Source organism: Perna viridis, chromosome 1, assembly GCF_037379345.1.
Source record: "Perna viridis isolate PV_CMFRI_1.1 ecotype Kerala chromosome 1, ASM3737934v1, whole genome shotgun sequence".
In the NCBI taxonomy this organism is placed as follows: Eukaryota; Metazoa; Mollusca; class Bivalvia; order Mytilida; family Mytilidae; genus Perna; species Perna viridis.
Window position 1 is genome coordinate 5563185 of NC_142445.1, and position 19974 is coordinate 5583158.

Genomic DNA, 19974 nt, shown 5'->3' on the forward strand with positions numbered 1-19974 from the left:
GAAGTCTCATAAATAGGCTCCTGGAACAGGGTTATGTTGCTACAAGATTGAAGTCATCTCTACAGAAGTTTTATGGTCGTCATCATGAACTCGTGGATCGTTATGATGTATCCATCAGCACCATGAAAACTGATTTATTCAACGGGTCATAGTTTGCCTTTCCTCGTTTGTCTACCCCGGACTTGACTTTGTATGAGCAACTCGGCGGGTTTTTATGGAAAAGCAAAGGAGGCTTACCCTACCGGTGCACCTGGCCCATGCTCCCAGTTTTTAGTGGAGTCCGAGTTGCTCATTTGCTTTTGTTACTTTGTATGTATGATTTTAGTTACTTTATGTTCTTTGTTGTGTGTGTCTGTTTTCCATGTCTGGTCTTTGTCCCTGGATTGCATTCTTTTGATTACCGCTATAACCTTGGTTCCCTTGATTACTCCTTATAAGATGGCTTAGTACAAGACTTTTATCTAAATTTACTACAAGTATATTAAGTCGTTCTTACAATTTAAAATAGAGGTTAGATCAGTAGGTTTGTAATAAAGTCATTTTTAGTATCAATTAGGTTCTTTTTATATTTTATTTCAACATTCCCGAAAGTGGGACCTCAAATTCAAACAAATGGAACTAACATGCATATATAAATTGTTGGTCATCGTCGTTAAATTAATTCTGGTGGACTTGTTTTAAGAGCAGTTTGATTTATGGAAGCTCCATTTACCACGGAGTGCAATCAGCCCACCAGGAGAAAAAATTACCCGTTATATACACCTGTATGTTTTCCGTAATAATACTACAGACCTATTTCAACCTAGTAGAGTCTGTTTATTTAGATGGACCTTGGTTTTGGTTCCACTATATAGATAGGTTACTGCAAATAACTTAATGACAATTTGTGGAAATAAAGCTTTCGTACAAAATTTTGCATTTTTGAAAAACAGCCAGTTGGTACAGGGAAGAGAAACCAATCCGGTGAGGACCTGAATCTTTCCGGATAGGTTAAAGCATGCATTTTACACCACTTTACCTTCAAAAGTATTGCATCTATCTCTGTAGGAATGCTTTCCTACCACCATCAATATTTCCACCAAGTTTCACCTTTTATTTTTAAGTTTTTCAAAAGTAGACCGGGTCAGTTTTGTGTACAAAATAGTGCACTTTAACCCAATCTGTATAGTGCAACCTTTATTTTAGAGTTCAGTGAAAAGGCTTTTAACATTGTATTATTTGTATTATCGACTCTGTAGAAGTTGAGAAAATGTTATAATTGTACCAGAAAATAAAACTTGTTGAAGCGTTAATCGAAACGTTTACTCACAAAACGTAACAAATAGAAGTCAAGTAGTTTCTATTAATGAATGTGCAGATGTTACACATCCATAAATTCTAGAAATAAGGGTAACAACAAACACCGACCACTAATCCAATTCATAATCAAGTCATATCCAAAACAAATCTGACATGACAAAACTACCATCGAAACACCTGGTACCGCAATGGTCGTGATTTGGTACAAGCATTTCAAATGAAAAGATGGGTTTAATCTAGGTTTAACCTCCCTCCTCCATTACGGTGTGATAACGGTAGTGAGTAATAGCATTTGCATGCTATAGTCATAATTGGTAAATCAATGGTCATAGCAGCAAGCAGTGTTTAAACTTTATAATTCTTATCGCAAAATATCTTAAATTCATTTACATGCATCTTTTTTTCTTGAAGACTCATTCAGAAAAAAAATGACACCCGATATCTACATTGCAAATTGCGTCGTTCAAATGACCACGTGACATGGCTTAAATTGTAATAACCTGAAGTTAACAGTCTCCGCTATATAGATGACGTATTATCTTTAAACAATCCTAATTTCGGGGATTTGATACATCGCATCTACCCCAAACAACTTGAGTTAAAGGATACTACAGACACTGTGAAGTCAGCCTCATATCTTGATCTACACTTAGAAATCGATGGTAAAGGAAAACTATTGACTAAACTTTACGACAAACGTGATGACTTTTCATTCAGAATTGTCGTTTCATCTTCGGCAACATCCCTTCAGCACCTGCGTATAGAGTGTTCATATCACAACTCGTATGTTATGCCAGAGCTTGCTGTCAAACTACGCAGATATTTGTATCGCGCTAGAATTCTAAAAAATAGGCTTTTTGAACAGGATTATGTTGCTACAAGATTGAAATCATCACTACAGAAGTTTTATGGTCGTCATCATGAACTCGTGGATCGTTATGGTGTATCCATCTGCGCCATGAAAACGAACTTATTCAACTTGTCATAGTTGTTTTCCTTTCCTCTTTCGACTACCCCGGACTTGACTTTTTCTGAGCAACTCGGTGAGTGTTAATAGAGAAACAGAAGACGCTTACCCTTCCGATGCCTCTGGTCCATGCTCCCAGTTTTTAGTGGAGTCCGAGTTGCTCATTTGTTTTTGTAACTTTGTATGTATGATTTTAGTTACTTTATGTTCTTTATTGTGTATGTCTGTTTTAATAATAAAAAAACTGTCTTCACTGAGGCTGTAGAAATTGACCAACCAAACATATTCCAAGGAGAGGCATATGCTAATAAGGGTTGGAATTAGTTTAAGTTTAAACAGTATTTTATTTAGTATTAAGCTGAAATGGATTGGACAGCAGGCTAAGCCTATATAAGCCCTCTCCATAATTGGAGATTATCGTTAAAGGGTTGGAATTGTTCTTTAATTAGAGTAAAAATAAATATATGATGTTGCAAAGATCTTTTGCCAATGCACATGAACATAAACATGCATAATAACATCAAATATGCATTTTGGACTAAAAAAAAACTATATCCTTTTAAAATATAATTTAGAGGACTAATTATATTTTCAATATTTATTACAGTTGTTTGTTTACGTTACATACATTACTTGCACAGAATATTGAAATTCGCAATATATGTGATTGGTATTTATGTATTCAATAACCACTAGGTCGTTGCCGCTGTTGGTGGAACAAAGGTCCCAAAGGGTATTCGCTACCTAGTGATGGGACTCGTCTGAGTCTTTATCATGTCAGATTTTATTTATCACGTTTACCCAAATTTGCATATCTAATCAGAAAGAAAGAGCATCGTTTAGCTAGATCCTTTAATCTCAGTTTCCGCTATATATATGAGGTATAATCGTTAAACAATCCTAGTTTCGGGGATTTTATACATCGCATCTACCCCAAAGAACTTGAGATAAAGGATACTACAGACATTGTGAAGTCAGCCTCCTATTTTTCCTCTACACTGAAAAATCAATGGTAAAGAAAAACTTTTGACCAAACACTACGACAAATGCGATGACTTTTCATTCACTTTGTCAACTTTTCTTTCATCTGAGGCAACATCCCTTCATGATCAGTACCTACGTATGGAGTTTTCATATCACAAACTCTATGCCAGAGCTTGCCGTAACTTCGCTGACTTTTTGTATCGCTAGACTTCTTACAATTAGGCTTCTGGAACAGGTTTATGTTACTACAAGAAGTCATTATAACAGAACTGGTGGATCGTTACGGTGTATCAATTTGCGCCATGAAAACTGATTTGTTCAACGTGTCATAGTTTTCCTTTCCCTTTTCTTCTACCCCGGAGTTGACTTTTATTAGCAACTCGGCGGTGCTTCTAGAAAAGAAAGGACGCTTACCCTACCGGTGCACCTGGTCCATGCTCCCAGTTTTAGTGGAGTCCAAATTGTTCATTTACTTTTTCTACTTTATATTTATTTTTTTTAGTTATTTTACATTTTTTTGTTGTGTTTGTCTGTTTTCCATATCGGGTCTTTGTGCCGGGATTACATTCTTTTGATTTCTACTAGATTCTTGGTTCCCTCGATTAGTTTTTGTGTTTGATAAATATTATTCTCGTATTTCAAGTGTATATACATGTAGTATTTCTTTTTCTATCGGCAAATTAAATCGGGCTAAATAAAACGAATAGTGAAGTAATTTGAGCATCTTATATTATGAGAAAGTGGTCTTAGATCAGTTCTCGCGATCTGCATTGTGGATATATATTGTTTACTTTGAAACAGTCAGGATTAAGGAACAAATTGGACATCTAGTGTAAACGTGTGATTAGAACGTCAACGTAGATTTGGTTCATATAGATTTGGAACACGTCGCTTAAGTTTATGCTTGAAATGAAAAGCTTTACAGTACTTGTTCCAAGAAGTTAAATTTTAGCTAAACTATCGACGCTGTTCTTGCAATTGAAGCTGATTAGTACCGTGTCCTATAAAATGAAAGTAGATTGCGCCTTGCAAGTATATAGTTTTTCATCCACGAACTGTTGACAGCAAAAAAATGAATAGCTACTTTGATTAATAGTAATACAATTAAGAGAGTTGCACTTGGAAAAAATATTCTTTAGTTGCAACCTTCTTCGATATTTATTGTTCGTTAATGTTTTTTTTTTCTTTTTTTTTTTTGTTTTGTTGTTTTTTTTTTTTTTTTTTTTTTTTTTTTTTTTTGTTTGTTTGGTTTTTTTTCTTGTTTGTTTGTTTTTTGTGTTTTTTTTTTTTGAGTGAGGGGTAATTATTGCGGATTCGAATTGTTTCCATTTAGTTGCAACTTTTAAAGAGTTAATTTCTTCGCGGGTGTAAACCAAACCTTCGAATAATGGTCTGTTGTAGCTTGAAAAATTCTACTTTCACTTAATCTGTATCTTATCTTCTCAGCATATTTAGATATTATTGACATTTGTATTTTTGGGATGTCCACTTTGCATTTCAAGGTACATATTACTTTGATAGGTAAACTGACATCAAAAGTACTTCTTTTTTCTAAAAAAAATTGTATATAATTAGTATTTTATATAATTTCCACATTAATCTCCCAATTCTAGTGCTACTTAAATTAAGACTGAAAACTCAAAGTGTCAACTTAATAAACAATCAACTTAACAAAAGCACAACTTAATGACAAAGACAACTTATTTTTTAATTAAAAAATTAAGTAAATTTAATAAAAACTTCAGTTGTTCATTAAAATTCATTTTTCCGACGCAGTCGGTATAGTTTCGCTTTTTAACCTTTGACCTTAAAGACACTCTTCCATTGAAACGCAAATCACCTGATTGCAATTCTGTTTCCCGATTGGCCAAATACTGCTTACTTTGTGGCGTTCGAAAAAACCATGTGTTATTTCCAGAATGAAATGTAGAAAATTATAAAGTAAAAGGAACAAATTTTACTGTGTTGGCTATCTTTATTTTTAAAGATAGCACTTGTTTACTTGTGAAATTTACAGTTTAAATTAGCAACCACCGTTAATGACGTAACAGACACAGAGTAAAATTACGTATGAAATTGTTAACTAAGTACAAAAATCAATACATCCGATATCAAACAAATATAATCGTTTAGATATCGTTTTATAATACAGTCTTTGTAAATGTATATGACTGTCAAAGTTGTGTCATACGAGAGACAACTCTAATCTGAGATAAATAAAATCAGACATTTAATAATTTCACAGCAATACAAAGTTCGCCAATACTTATAAACTATTCATTTGAAGATTTCTTGGGGCTGGGTTTTCTAATGAACTCTAAAGTCATGAAATAATTCTCCAACAACTAGATTGTGTTAGTATTGACTGGTTCGTGGTGTCAGAATTGATAACTTGAAGACTAATAGTATGAGTAACGAACCATCAAACACTTCGTTCAAAAGAGAAATCTTTGTACTCCTAATTAAATTTTATTCATTAACGATACTGCCATCAAAGTCTATCACCGTCAAACGCTGAAAAATATCAGTCACCGACTCGTCAAAAGTGACATAATATTCCCTATCAAAATAAAACATGAATTCCCGTCATATCAACCCTTCAGTTTAGTGAACCGTCAAGCAGTTTCCTTAATTTAACCCAGTTTCTACCATTAGTTCAGTATCATCCCATATTGTATGTTTCTAATACCTGTGTTGATGGAATCTTCTTCCGACATTTTATTCGGAGTAGTGTGGTTATCATTTTACTCAAATAATAACGTCGTTGAAATAAAAACAAACACTTTTTTCACACCATTCCTTAAAATAATCTTTTACCATAATATAAATAACAAAAACAACTGATCACATATAAATAGTTCAAAATTGACATTTGACATGTAGTATATTAAGATGGAAATGTATGATAAACTGTGTAATTGGAACAGTAAATGGAATAGTAACTAATTTATCAACCATGTAAAACATATTTTGATTGAAGAACCAAAAAGCTCTTCCAAACGTTCATCAATGATATATTAATATTTTTCTCAGGATGTTGAGAAAGAAGCTTGTACTAATACATTTGATTCATTTATATCCTTTGTATAAAAAATGCAACTGAGATATATAACATTAACTCACGTGGAAACAGGAAAGTTTCTACATGGCGTAAGTACAATGTTTATTCTATACATAAAAAATATCATATGTAAAAAGAAGATCATATCCGAAATTGCAGTCTTATATATAAGTTAACATGACGGTACGAAACAAGAAAAAATCATTTTACTGAGATAATTCAAATTATTCCAAACAAAAACCAGATGTTCAAGGTCGAATCTAATGTAACAATATACTGTAAATGTACTAATTTTTGCTATTTTCGCGGAGGACTGAAAAATAATACATGTGAAATTGGTTTTAAACCTTATATAACGCCAATCATTTATACACAGCGAAAAGTGAAACCCGTGAATATGTTCACTTGACAGAATCCGCTAAAATTAAAATGTTTACAGTTTACATAGTGAACTGTCAGTCAGAACTATAATTAATTTAGGTATTTTAGTCAGGTTTTGTCTTAGAACTACTAAAACACTGATTCATTAATATTTTTAACGTTTAATTCGGATGTAACGATATTAAATGTTTTTCACATGTTTCGTGTACGCCATTTTCTATTTAAAAACCCTAAGCAATTCAATGTAATTTAATTTGAAATGGCATATGGGGAAATACAGCCCCGTCTAGTATTCGCGAAATTACACAATGGCGGAAATCGGTAGTTTCATAGAGCGATATTTGAAGCTTACTACAATGTAATCTTCGACATAAATAATACTATCGACCTCGAACACCTGCTACGATGATGTCAAAATGCAGAATGACATAGGTTAGGTCATTTCGCATGTTTAAAAACATTGATAGCAATAGCCGATATTGGACGGAAAGACGGAAGAATTGAGTCAAGATCGTAAACAAATAATTGAATGAATGAAAAACGCCTGGGCTATAGAACTTGCGAAAAAGTGAAATTTTTGCACATCCCTGAATCTACAATTCGCTCTGTTTGAAAGAAATTTGGAAGTCGGGTTGATGTTGAAAATATTCCTCGAGTGGGGAGACTAAAGAAAGTGACAAGACGTCGCGAAGCAAGATTGATAAGGGCAATGAAGAAGAACCGTGGCAAAGTTTTTCGTGAAATATCCAATGCATTTAATGAAAGAGGTAATGTGCGTGTTCATCCTAAGACAATTCAACGAATTTTAGAAAAGTTGTTAGAAAGAAAATGGTTGTACGACAGGTGAACAAAAAGAAACGTTTATCCAGGTGCTTGGAACGGCGTAAATGGACAGTAATTCAAAACTGGATCCAAGTAATGTTCAGTCATGAATCACAAATTGTGATCGAACAAAATAATCGTGTGTACGTGTGGCGAGCTGCCCATGAGGCATATCGACCTAAATGCATAATCCACCACATCAGAGGAAGGTATTTTTCATGATCTGGGGATTTATAACTTGGTATGGTGTTGGCATTTTAAATTAAGTTCACGGTAATGTAAATGCAGAAAAATATCGTGAAATGTTTAATAATCACCTGTGGCCCGTTTTAACCCGTGACTTTGCCGATAAACCATACCGTTTTCAAGACGGAAATGCCCCTGTCCATCGAGCTCGAATTATAGAAGAATTCAAAAAGAATAATGATATTTATTGGATGACTTAGACTGCTCAGTCTCCGGACTAAAAACATTATTGAGAATGTGTGGCTCAGAATAAACAGATTTCTCCAAAATACGGCTCAAAACATCAATAACACACCAGATATGTTCTCCGCCACTGAAGACATAGTGATGACTTCACCAAGGATTGTATTAGAAATCTTTACAGCTCTTTCCTCGAAGAATACTGGCAGTTTTTCGTTTAAAATGATATCTGACGAAATACTTAGGTAAGCACTTAATTTTCTAATCACATTTTTATGTGCAAAGAGAGATAATCTAACGCAATCACGTCCGCCATCTTGATTTTTCGCGAGTATTTATGAGGCGGCAATGATTATTATCGATATGCTATAATATTTTGAAAATTCATATAAACCATTCAAACGGCGGATAAATGATTGTCATGTTAAACTTGACTGACAAAAAACAAACATTGCCCAAAAAAAATGAAAATATAATCAAGACTTTTTTTTTATTTGTCTCTAATTTAACACACTTTCCTTTATTACTGAACTGATTCCCACAACGACTGCTTATAAACAAGAAATATCGATAAGTGTAGGAACAAGTTATAATGCTTCATGACTACAAATAATAAACTATTAAAAAATAACTAAAGCAACTAAATGACTAAAACATAAAATAAGTCAATGTTTGAAAATCGTTCGACAAGGTCAGTTTAAAACATTTAATTAAATGTTGGACTAAACGATGTAAAACAACATATTTCCAATCAAAAATCTCTTTGGCCGCTTCAACAACAGGAACAAAAATATAATTGTTGGGTAATTAGAGAATTCTACATGATGAACGATAAGTTATACGTTTTTTGTTTGAAAGAAATACACCAAGATCTTGAGATCTATTGGTAAGGACATTAATTTTGCATTCTGATTTGTATACTTTCAATTTAACAATAGCAATCACACAGTGAAAAGAAAATCAGAAAACGAAGATGAAAAAAAAATCTTACAACAACAGAAACAAGAAAAATAACATCACCGACTTTCTTTCTACCTATATAACAGATCTTCAACTACAGCATAATAAGAAAACCAGGCGGACGGAATTTATAACATTTAATAACACAACTTTTAAAAAAAAAATTGGCATAATATCATTGACAGTGCTATACAGTTCTAAGAATTTCTTTAGAAGTTATCTAATTTTCTTCCAAAAACAAAACAGATAAAGTATACCCTCTGTTTATAAATCGTAAAGTATTCGAATTATAATGATCATGATATATTTTAAACTGAGCTAGCGAAGAGAAGGAAAGCATTTTAAAAAATCAAAAAAGCTTTTCGAAATTAACCATTTATTTTTTATCATTCATCCTTTGAAAATTACGGTAACTTCCACTTCCATATAGTAACTATATAACTAGATAGACATATGCGAGATCGTAATAAAACATTGAGGATACAAAATGTAAACACTTATTGAAATGAGAAATATCTACTGTTTGTCTACATACCTTATGTATTGATCAACTTTAATACGAGAATATGATTATTTATATAACTTACCAATACCTAAAATGTAGCAATAAAAGAAATGTAGGTAGCTTCACGTACATAATAGTATGTCACGATAAATTTTGATACTTTTTTTCAACCAAGGATCGCCTAAAATGGTTTTGATGCGTTAAACTTGCTGTATAAAAAGTCGGTTGTGTTTAACAATGGCACAAATTTATAAGAACACTGGACTGTCAATGGCCAGGTTCTGTCATGCTGATCAGACAAAGAGGCATAACTTGTAATGGTTCGAATATCACATACTCTTCATTCATTGAACTATCCCCATCTCCTACATCTTTAATTACTCTTCCAGGTGTCTGTAACATAAATAATGATTCATAAATCACGATTTCTTTTCAGAATATGCGAAGGAATAAACACAAACGACTACAACTAAAAAATTCTTTACTTAATTGTATTCATTTACATTCAACTATGAAGTTAACAAATTTCTAAATATTATTTTATTTCCAGATATTGTCTTGCCTTAATAATTGTTTTTCATTTTAAATATGTTCGTGTCCTTAATCCACAAATAAGTCAGTTAATTCAGTTAAAGTACTCACCAGAATTGAATCGTGTCCAGCACTAGGTTTCTGTCTTTGTGGATCTCTCTTCATCACAGTTTCTACTTTACCTAAGCCTACTTCTACTAACATAACCTTTCCTGACTATAAAACATACAGAGACAGGTTAAAAATACGCAAGATAATATTAAAAGAAGTTAAAAGTACCCAAGATATTGTTGGGATAAGTTACAAGTACGTAAGATATTAATGAAACCAGTAATAATCACACAAGATATTATCGAGACAAGTTTAAAGAGCACAGGATGTTATCAAGACAGGTTAAAAGTACGGAAGATATTATTTCAATGTAAACAAGTTGCTCAAGTACTATTTTGAAAATAAACACTTAGCAACAACTCCTCAAAAGAACAATATACTGGCGATCAATAATTAGACAAAAAGACCCTAAATTATGCAATAAATCAAATGATTATCGCATTAAAGTTTGTGTTCAAACAAAATTCATATTTTCAAAACAGCAACTTGCATTTTGTACCTTTTTTGCGATTAGTTTGGAAAAGCGAATGAAATGCTAACCTTAGATTGTCGAGAGGCTCTTGATGGAAATTTTGTGAAGTAAAGGCCTTTCCCATATGACCCTGCTGTCACATCTACAATATATATATGTACATATCATCGATTCTTAGTAGAATAAATCCAGATTTCCAGGGGAGATTTTTCAATGCATTAAATACAGAGGAAACAGAAATATGCAACTTACTGATAAGCCTATGGATTTGAAATTAAGAGTACCTCTTAGAATATCATATTACAAGAAACTACGTTGTGTTCCTAAATTTTGATTAAGAAATGCTTAAAGAGGATTATTTCTAAAAGATAGTTATGAATATGTCGGTTTTTTTTGTAGAACAACAGTACAGACCAAAATTACATAACTTAATTTTTAACAATTCTAATTCCATCAAAATAGGAAAACCTTACCTGAAGCATTGAAACCCTGTTTTAAAATATCTTGAGCACGTTCCATTTTATCTGAACAAAGATACAAATCTGCTACCATAGATGGGTCGATTAAACCTTTTATTCTGTCTCTATATTTCTCTTGAAATCTATCGGAGAGGGTGGCCTAATAAAAAACGTTAATTTTTTTATACTATTGAAACATTTTCTGTTTAAATAAATAATTCTAAACATTTTTAATAAGGTAACAAAACTATTTAAAAAATCACTCAAAATCTACACATTGTATCGTTATAATTTTTGTTTTATCGAACAACTATTTGTTATGAGAAGAAAGTTTGACAGTGTGTATCTAACAATATTAGAAGACAAATAATACACATTACTTCAATTACCATAACATGTATGAAGAGTTTATAAATCAGCTTTATCAGTCTTTAAAACTTGTGTTCATAATTTTTTTCAACGCATACTTTAGATATAGTATTGACTTCTACGCTGCTTTTCCGGAAATCAGGGTCCAGCTTCATTCCTTTCTTAAATCTCTCTGTGACATCGTAGAAGAATGCAGCGTCCTTCATGTGGTCATACGGCTCTTTGGCATGTCTCTGTTTGGCGGGTGGAAATGACAGGTATTTGCAGTCATCTAAAATATTTATCTTAAATTAACACAAACTATTCACTGGATTCTAAAAGTTGAAAAATACGTCCGTGCAGGTTTATTATATAGTCTCTTTAAAGCAAGAATTAGTAACTTACATACAACAGGACAAAATATGTTATATCGGCGATGTATATATCATGAAATCAATTAAAATATAAAATCCATTTTTATTCTATAGTGTAATAAAACTATCTTGCAAAATCAGAACTTTGTCAGAATTAAAAGAAAACCGCCAACATTTTCTTCAATACCAAGTCCCTCATTCCCCAATAATGTAAAATTTTCAATTCAATGTTTCCAATATATTCTAATATATATTTGAAAAATAAAAAAGTTATTTAAATCTAAACTGAACATTACTTTTTGACAAATATGGGCTTTATTTCACATAGATTTTCAGACAAACCTATACACTTTTCAATGATTTAATATAAGGCTGGATCTAGATAATTAAAATGTTAATCATTTTTTTTTTCTGTTTAATAATATTAAAATCTTAACTTCATTTTGCTGTGCATGTTTATCAAATCTGCAGAAAATGCCAAAATAAACCAATTTAAGGGTATTATTTGAGATGTTTCCAATATATCAAAGAGTAATCAAGGGAACCAAGGTTATAGCACAAATCAATAGAATGTAATCCAGGGACTAAGACCAGACATGGAAAACAGACAAACACAGCAAAGAACATAAAATAACCAAAATCATACATAAAAAGTCAAAGGTGCACTACAATGTGTTGGTCTAAAGAAGGACGATAAACACACATACACACGTGATTTAGGTGATTTAAACTCTGTAAACGAGTGGTCCGTATCAAGTGAAACTCGGGTATTTGTTATGTCCTCTTCTTCAAATATGAAAAATATGCACAGCAAGTCAGGTCAAAGAGTAGTCAAGGGAACCAAAATTCCAGCGGAAACAAAAGAATATAATCCATGAACAAAGACCAGACATGGAAATAGACAAACTTAACAAAGAACATAAAATGACCAAAACAAACAATACATACAAAGTAACAAAAGTAAATGAGCAATTCGGACTTTTCTAAACAAGAGTAAGTACGGTGCATATGTAACAACAACAACAACAATAACCCACCTGGGCTGAAAATGTGTTTGTATGATGTCAGAAATATTTTGCCAAAAATTCTGAAAAAAAACCTTTTTTTCCAATATACTTTTGAAATAAAAAGGACTTCAGTACATCATAGTACCTCAAAGTACAAAATTACAAATTTCAGAAAACCTATTTATGCCTTCAATTTTGATAAATAAATGTTAAAACAAGTTTTATTCAGTTGTCTAAAGGACAATCAAACAAAGGAGATAATACCTACAGCAGTTAAATACTTATCAAACTATGGAAACGGTACTATTAAAAAGATAAGATGGAAGTGTGGTCATGAAGTCAAGTAATGTAAGAGTCTATAGGATTGATAGGTCAATGTTAAACCCCGGGAGTGGCTTGCAATCTTTTTGACATTGGCACCCCCCCCCCCCCCCCCCGCCATACACACACACACCCTAAGGAGGTTTCCAGAAAAGTATCCATGTTATATAAATTGTATACATTAAACCATCTAACATTAGTTATAACTAATTAAAGAAATTTAGCAATTATATATTCATCAAGACACTTGTAACAGTTAAACATTTAGTTTCATATGGATTATTCTGTCATTTGTTATTGCTTAGTGACAAGTGGAAACATCAATATCCCTTCTTATCTTGATGATAACTATCAGTTTCCATGCTAATTAGCAAATAACGAGTTGTTCTTTTATAATGACTTGGAGTTATGGTTGTATATTGACCAACAGATCATATGTAATTTAATCACATCTTATATATTTCTCAGTTCTTTGGAACATCTGGGTACAGTGCTTTGCATGTACCCATCCCCTTTCCCACTGACAGAGTAAAACATTCAATAAATGTATCGTCTTTGTCTAATCTACATAGAATCTATATACTATGTGCTAAAAAAGTTTGAATAAGAAATATCGTATGCCTTAATTATGCCCACATTTTAGAGTATACTAGCCACCAAAAGAGTAGAAATAAAAAAGAAAGAAAAGAAATAGAAACACTCCTGTACCAATCTACCAAATCAAGTGAGCACTTCAGGCACTCACCATAATTGTTATCAGATTCACTGAACTCTTGTTTAATTGCTTAAAGGGCATAATAATAACATTCAATTTATCATCTATATCTGGGCGTTGCTTACCCAGTTTATTTATCACAACATAAACTTATATTACAATCCCATTCCTACTTTAAAATGAAAGATAACTTTGTATACAATAAAATATAGAAAATGAAAAATGGCTAAACTCAGAACTGCATTTCTGACATTTATCATTATCATTTGTTATATGGAATATAAAGTCGTGAACAATTAATGTGAAACAAATGTTAGGTATTGTTTTCTTTTCCCTGCATTACTGCACATTTACACTAAACTGTTCTACACACGACAATTATAAACCTTTTTAACATATTTCATAAACTAACACAAACTTTACTTACCTACAGTGGTTAATCTTGACTTGTTATTTGGATCAGTGTCCATCAAGGATTCAACTCTCTTCCTTTTCACGGTAAGATCCATTAGTTCTACTTGTTTTTGAAGATCATTAATCAATAATTCCGTGTTTATCTCGTCCTCAACATCTACAAATCATACCTTAAGCCACAGTGGTCATAATTTACTAACACACCTGTATACGATGTTACATGTGTATATGTTACCTGAACTGAACATGCAAAATCAGACTATTCTGATTAATGATGATACAGAAGGAATACTAGAATGCTCTGAAAACATTTTTATGTGCTATGCAAAAATATTGTTCATATTTTGTGATATATAAGCTGTAGAAGCTAAGTGTCATTATAATTATTTCTTAGTTCTCATATCTGGCTTGTGAATCAAGTAAATGAACATGTTAATTTTAATGAATGTCAAGATTATTTATGAAACAAAAATAATAACCTTTCATTAAGTTTTCTTCGTTCATTTTTGTTTATTTTTTTTTCCGTTATTGATGTTATTCTTATAATAGTAAACAATATTATTTAGAAAAAATCATTATCACAAATAATATTACCTTCTAGTCTATCTGCAAGTGTAGGAGAGAATTTAGGAGATGCACTAACGGTTCCAAGCCTGTAATCCAAGTATTCTTTTTCTGGAAAAGCATAAGTCTTTGGTGGGTGTTTTTTTATAATTAATCAAACACAGTAAAATAAACATGTAAATACAGCTCCCAAAAGAAAGACTAAATAATATAACATTGGGGAATTTGGACTGTTGCAGCTTATGGAAATGATATGAAAAGCATGGAATCCTAAAAAATGTATAAAACTAGGATAAAGCTTAATAACAGACAAAATGAACACCATTTGTACTATGACAATGTACTTTTACGATTGTATTAATCGATGCAATATCCCCACCCTTAGTTCATAACATCGGCTTACCATTGTAAAAATATATCTAAATCTCATTACTACAATGACCAATAATAAGCCTGCAGGTGTGAGTGTACGTATTTAAAACCACTTCTACATTATAACCGTGTTGAATAACACTTTACCAGTCGTTCACATCAGCACAAATGGTTTTATGTGTTAAATAATTTGATACTCGGTCAAAAAAGATTATTAAGTCTTATTTATATGTATAAAAAGCTGACTACTTTTGTCGAATTAAGACAAAATGCTAAAGCTGAGATCTTATCAATTATATAAAAGTCTGCATGAATTAATATTAAAGAGTAATCAAGGGAACCAAGGTTATAGTGGTAATCAAAAGAATGTAATCCAGGGACAAAGACCAGACATGGAAAACAGACATACACAACAAAGAACAAAAAGTAACTAAAATCATACATACAAAATAACACAAGCAAATGAGCAACTTGGACTCCACTTAAAACTGTGAGCATCGACCAGGTGCACCGGTAGGGTAAGCGTCCTCTGCTTTTCTAGAAACACCCGCCGAGTTGCTCATAAAAAGTCTAGTCCGGGGTAGACAAAAGAAGAAAGGAAAACTATGACCCGTTGAATAAATTAGTTTACATGGTGCAGATGGATACACCATAATGATCCATGAGTTCATGATGACGACCATAAAATTTCTGTAGTGATGACTTCAATCTTGTAGCAACATAACCCTGTTCCAGAAGCCTATTTGTTAGACTTCTAGCGCGATACAAAAAAGTCTGCGTAGTTTCGGCAAGCTATGGCATAACGTATGAGTTGTGATATGAACACTCCATACGCAGGTACTGAAGGGATGTTGGCACAGTCGAAAGGAAAATTGACAATTCTGAATGAAAAGTCGTCACGTTTGTCGTAAAGTTTGGTCAATAGTTTTCTTTTACCATCGATTTCTAAATGTAGGTAAACATATGAAGCTGACTTCATATTGTCTGTGGTATCCTTTATCTCAAGTTCTTTGGGGTAGATGCGATGTATCGAATCTCCGAAATTAGGATTGTTTAAAGATAATACGTCATCTATATAGCGGAAACTGAGATTAAAGGATCTAGCTAAACGATATTCTTTCTTTCGGATCAGATCAGCTATAAATTCAGCCTCATAAGAGTGAAGGAATAGGTCAGCAAGTAAAGGAGCACAATTTGTTTCCTTTGGAATGCCGACCGTTTGTTAAAAAACACGTTCACCACACTGAACAAATATGTTGTCGATTAAAAATTCCAGCATTTTGTAAACATCTTCCTCTGTATATTTGGAAGATAATTTGGAATCATTTCTTACTAAGTATGAGGAATCTCTATCGAGAACTATATATTTGTACCTAAGTGTACCATCTTTTTTTGGAAAAACAACGATGTATAATGTTTATAAGTCGGGATTTTAACTGAGTATGGGGAATAGAAGTACAGTCGAAGCTCGATGTGTCGAACTCGGAAGAATCGAAATCTCGGATAACTCGAACTAATTTTAAAGTCCCAGCAAAACTCCCCTTACTCCAATACAATTTTACCTCGGATGACTCGAAATCTCGGATAACTCGAGGTTTTCCATCAGTCACCTCGATAGGACTTCGTGGTTAATTAACCCTGATGTCTCGAAGCCAACTAATTAGTCGGAAAACTGATTGCTTTATTACAAACCATGATCGAAGTGTGTTTTTACAACGATTAGCATGGCTTTTGAAATTATTTGTTGACACTCGTTATTTCTTGATTAATCCAAAATAACGCGTGTAGTAAAAAAAAAACGAACTTTATTGATCTCGCGTATTCACACTAATAGTGATATCGGATATTTTGATAATTTTTATTTTAAAAATGAATTATATTCGTACATGTATCTGAATATTCAATTAAACATCAAACAGACAATAATAACAACTTGTATTTCCACTACATTCGTTTCGCTAGTGAATCTGAAATTTTATCGTAGTAATGTAGAACATCTCCTGATTGTGAGACATGCAAAGCAACATGTTATGAACGTACGAGTTTTTCGACGTATTAAAATAAAAAGAAAATTTCCGTTAAACACGTGATGCCGTTCAGTAATTAAAACCTGATAAACAACGCACAATTATTTCTTCCGATATAAAACGCAAGTCATCACGAAGAACTCTGTAAAGTTAAGAACACGAGCATGTACAAACAAAATAAATGATGTAAATGCAGATACAATCATCGACTAAACAATTTCCGGGTTATACTCAACCTCCGATGACTCGAACTCTGGATAACTCGAACATTTTTGCCTGGTCCCTTCGACTTCTACTTAACGAGTCGAAGTCGACGGGACCAGGCAAAAATGTTCGAGTTATCCGAGGTTCGACAAAAAAAAGAGATTTGGTGGTACATATTACAGATCCAGCTATGAAACGTTGTTTGTATGGATTCTTGTGGAGTTAAGGAATCCAGTACATAGACGGTAAATCACAATTATCGTCCTTGGTAGAAAGACCAAAAGAGGATAGCACAGATTTATGGTTTTCCACAATCTCTTCTTTGGAGAGTGTGGTAGCAGTATAGGTCTTATCACTGCTATTTTTTTCTATGTCTACCTCTGATACTAAACATTGGATGTAAAACGTTTTACAGACAAAAACAATGTTGTTTTGGGCTTTGTCTGCTGGTACGACAACATACTTGTTATGTACAGTAGACAATTTAAAGAATTAAAGATTTCTTTAAGACAAGTTTCGATTTTTGTTCGTAAATACAAAAAATACCAGTTTTATATATTGTAAATATGATATGCTGTACAAGGAGTAACCTCTCATCAGCAGCATTAAAAATCAAATATGTAGGAAGATCATAATCAAAATATTAGCTTATACAAGCAGTACTCATAACCAAAACTATCGACAGAGGAAGCCAAATCCATCACCGAGAGGATCTACCATATGCAATGCAAGGAATTAAGCCTCGGTGTTTTACGTGTTTTTCAATTTGGAATACTACAAGATTTCATAAAAAGGGTAGATAAAATATGATATTATTCAGGGTCAGACAAGTCTGACTATTGGGTTGGTGAACACCCACAGGGACCTCAGGTCCACCAGCAGTGGTATCGAAAAAATGGAACACAGAGCGTAAAACTTTAAAGGAATGATGGAAGTTCGATATAGAAATTGGTCGTATTTTCAATTCTTTCCGTTCTGTCATAGAAATAGAATATTCGTATTTAAAAAAAAATCATAGAAGACTTAAGGTTAAGACTAAATTTGTTGAGCTTTCAATTTTAATAGAAAGTGGCCGAACTTTCAATTCTTTTTGTTTTGTCATATAAATAGAATAATTTGTATTTCAAAAGAAATCATAGGATACTTAGGTTAAGACAGTACACCATGATGTTAAAGGGGAAAAACAAGAAGAGAAAACAGACTCCCAAGTGTTGACTGAAAGAAAAGCAAACAAACAAACAAACTGGAACACACGTACCCCGGATGAAATTGTTGACATTCAAAATAAAGACGATACATCTAAATGCAAATATGTAGTTATTGGTAGAGAGTCTTCATACTTTGTAACAAGAGGCTCACAGGAGCCTGAATCGCTCACCTAGTTAAAGATTATCTTTCAAGGGAAATAAATTTTAACAAAGAGTTGTCCAACAATTTTGACTCAAGGATACTTTAGGACTATAATAAGGATTATTTCAGCAATGGAAAGTTTCTTTCTATCTATTATAGTTTTCAAGATATTGGTTGAAAACTGTAAAAAAAAAACACCATTTATCATCTTTCAAGCGCAATAACTCTTACAAGGAGTCACTTGAGAACTTTGATCCCTGAAGACTTTTGAAGACCTTATAATAAGGGTCATTTCAGCTATAGAAATAATTTTGCTAAACCTAACAATTTTGGAGATATATGCGAAAAACTACTATCTGACCCCTTTGTTTTAGTTTTAGTAACGGTGGTCATGTTTTTCGACAGATCAAAATCTCTACTTCAGTCCTATGCAGGAAACCCCAAGGAACAGTCATACCAAGTTTAGTTCCAATAGTGACAGAGGAGAAGATTTTTGACAGAAATAACATTAAAAATAGCAAAGAAAACGTCGAAAAAGGGCAATAACTCCAACATGACTTAACAGTTTAAAATGAAATTTGACCAAATATAGACCTCGTCATGCTGAACACTTTAACCCCATGTCAAAATGTGGCTAAACCTAACGGTTTTGGAGATATATTCTACTGTCTGACCCCTATGTTCTAATTTAAGTAAGGCGGTCATGTTTTTGACGGATCAAAAATCCCATATCGATGCAGGATATCCCAAGGAACATTTGGTTCCTAGTAGTGTTAGAGGGTAAGAGTTTTGAAAAATTGTTAACGACGATGACGGACGCCAAGTGATGGCAATAACAATTCAAAATCATCTTCCAAATAAAAAGATGTTTTCAAAATGCTGTTTTTTGGTTTTTTTTTATTTTCCGTAATCCTTGAAATAATACCATATAATCTGCCGGTTAGACATTTCAACTAATTTAATCAGTAAAAATACGTAGTCTTTGATATTTTTAAATCGCAATAGCATTTTAAAAAATGACAACACGATATTTAAAAAACAAGTGCGTTTTATTTCCTGTACGTAAAGTTCTTGAATAATATTAATCATAAAATGTGTCACTTGATTTATAAATATGCAGCATTTCCCTATTTTGAAATGCAAATTACGATCACATAATCATTACAATCAAGATAATTTATATCAACGCTATACTTATTCACCACGAGCATTCAACATAGAAATATGTTCCTCGTATATAATATTTATTTTTGTTCTATAATACAACAGTCACTGAAGTCTGTATAATACAACGATATCAA

At 32.6% G+C, this 19974-nt stretch overlaps 1 protein-coding gene across 1 annotated transcript in view; it reads right to left on the reverse strand.

The window, feature by feature from the left end:
* Positions 1-8413: 8413 nt before the first annotated feature.
* LOC148626984 (uncharacterized) overlaps positions 8414-19974 on the reverse strand; it is a 36967-nt gene continuing 25406 nt past the window's right edge. Inside the window, exons 11-17 of the mRNA XM_088564851.1 lie at positions 14751-14831; positions 14170-14313; positions 11445-11617; positions 10993-11137; positions 10588-10661; positions 10048-10152; positions 8414-9798 (exon numbers count right to left, since the gene is read on the reverse strand). Coding sequence (XP_088420977.1) covers positions 9673-9798; positions 10048-10152; positions 10588-10661; positions 10993-11137; positions 11445-11617; positions 14170-14313; positions 14751-14831 — 848 coding nt within the window. The 3' untranslated portion in view covers positions 8414-9672. The remainder of the gene's footprint in view (positions 9799-10047; positions 10153-10587; positions 10662-10992; positions 11138-11444; positions 11618-14169; positions 14314-14750; positions 14832-19974) is intronic.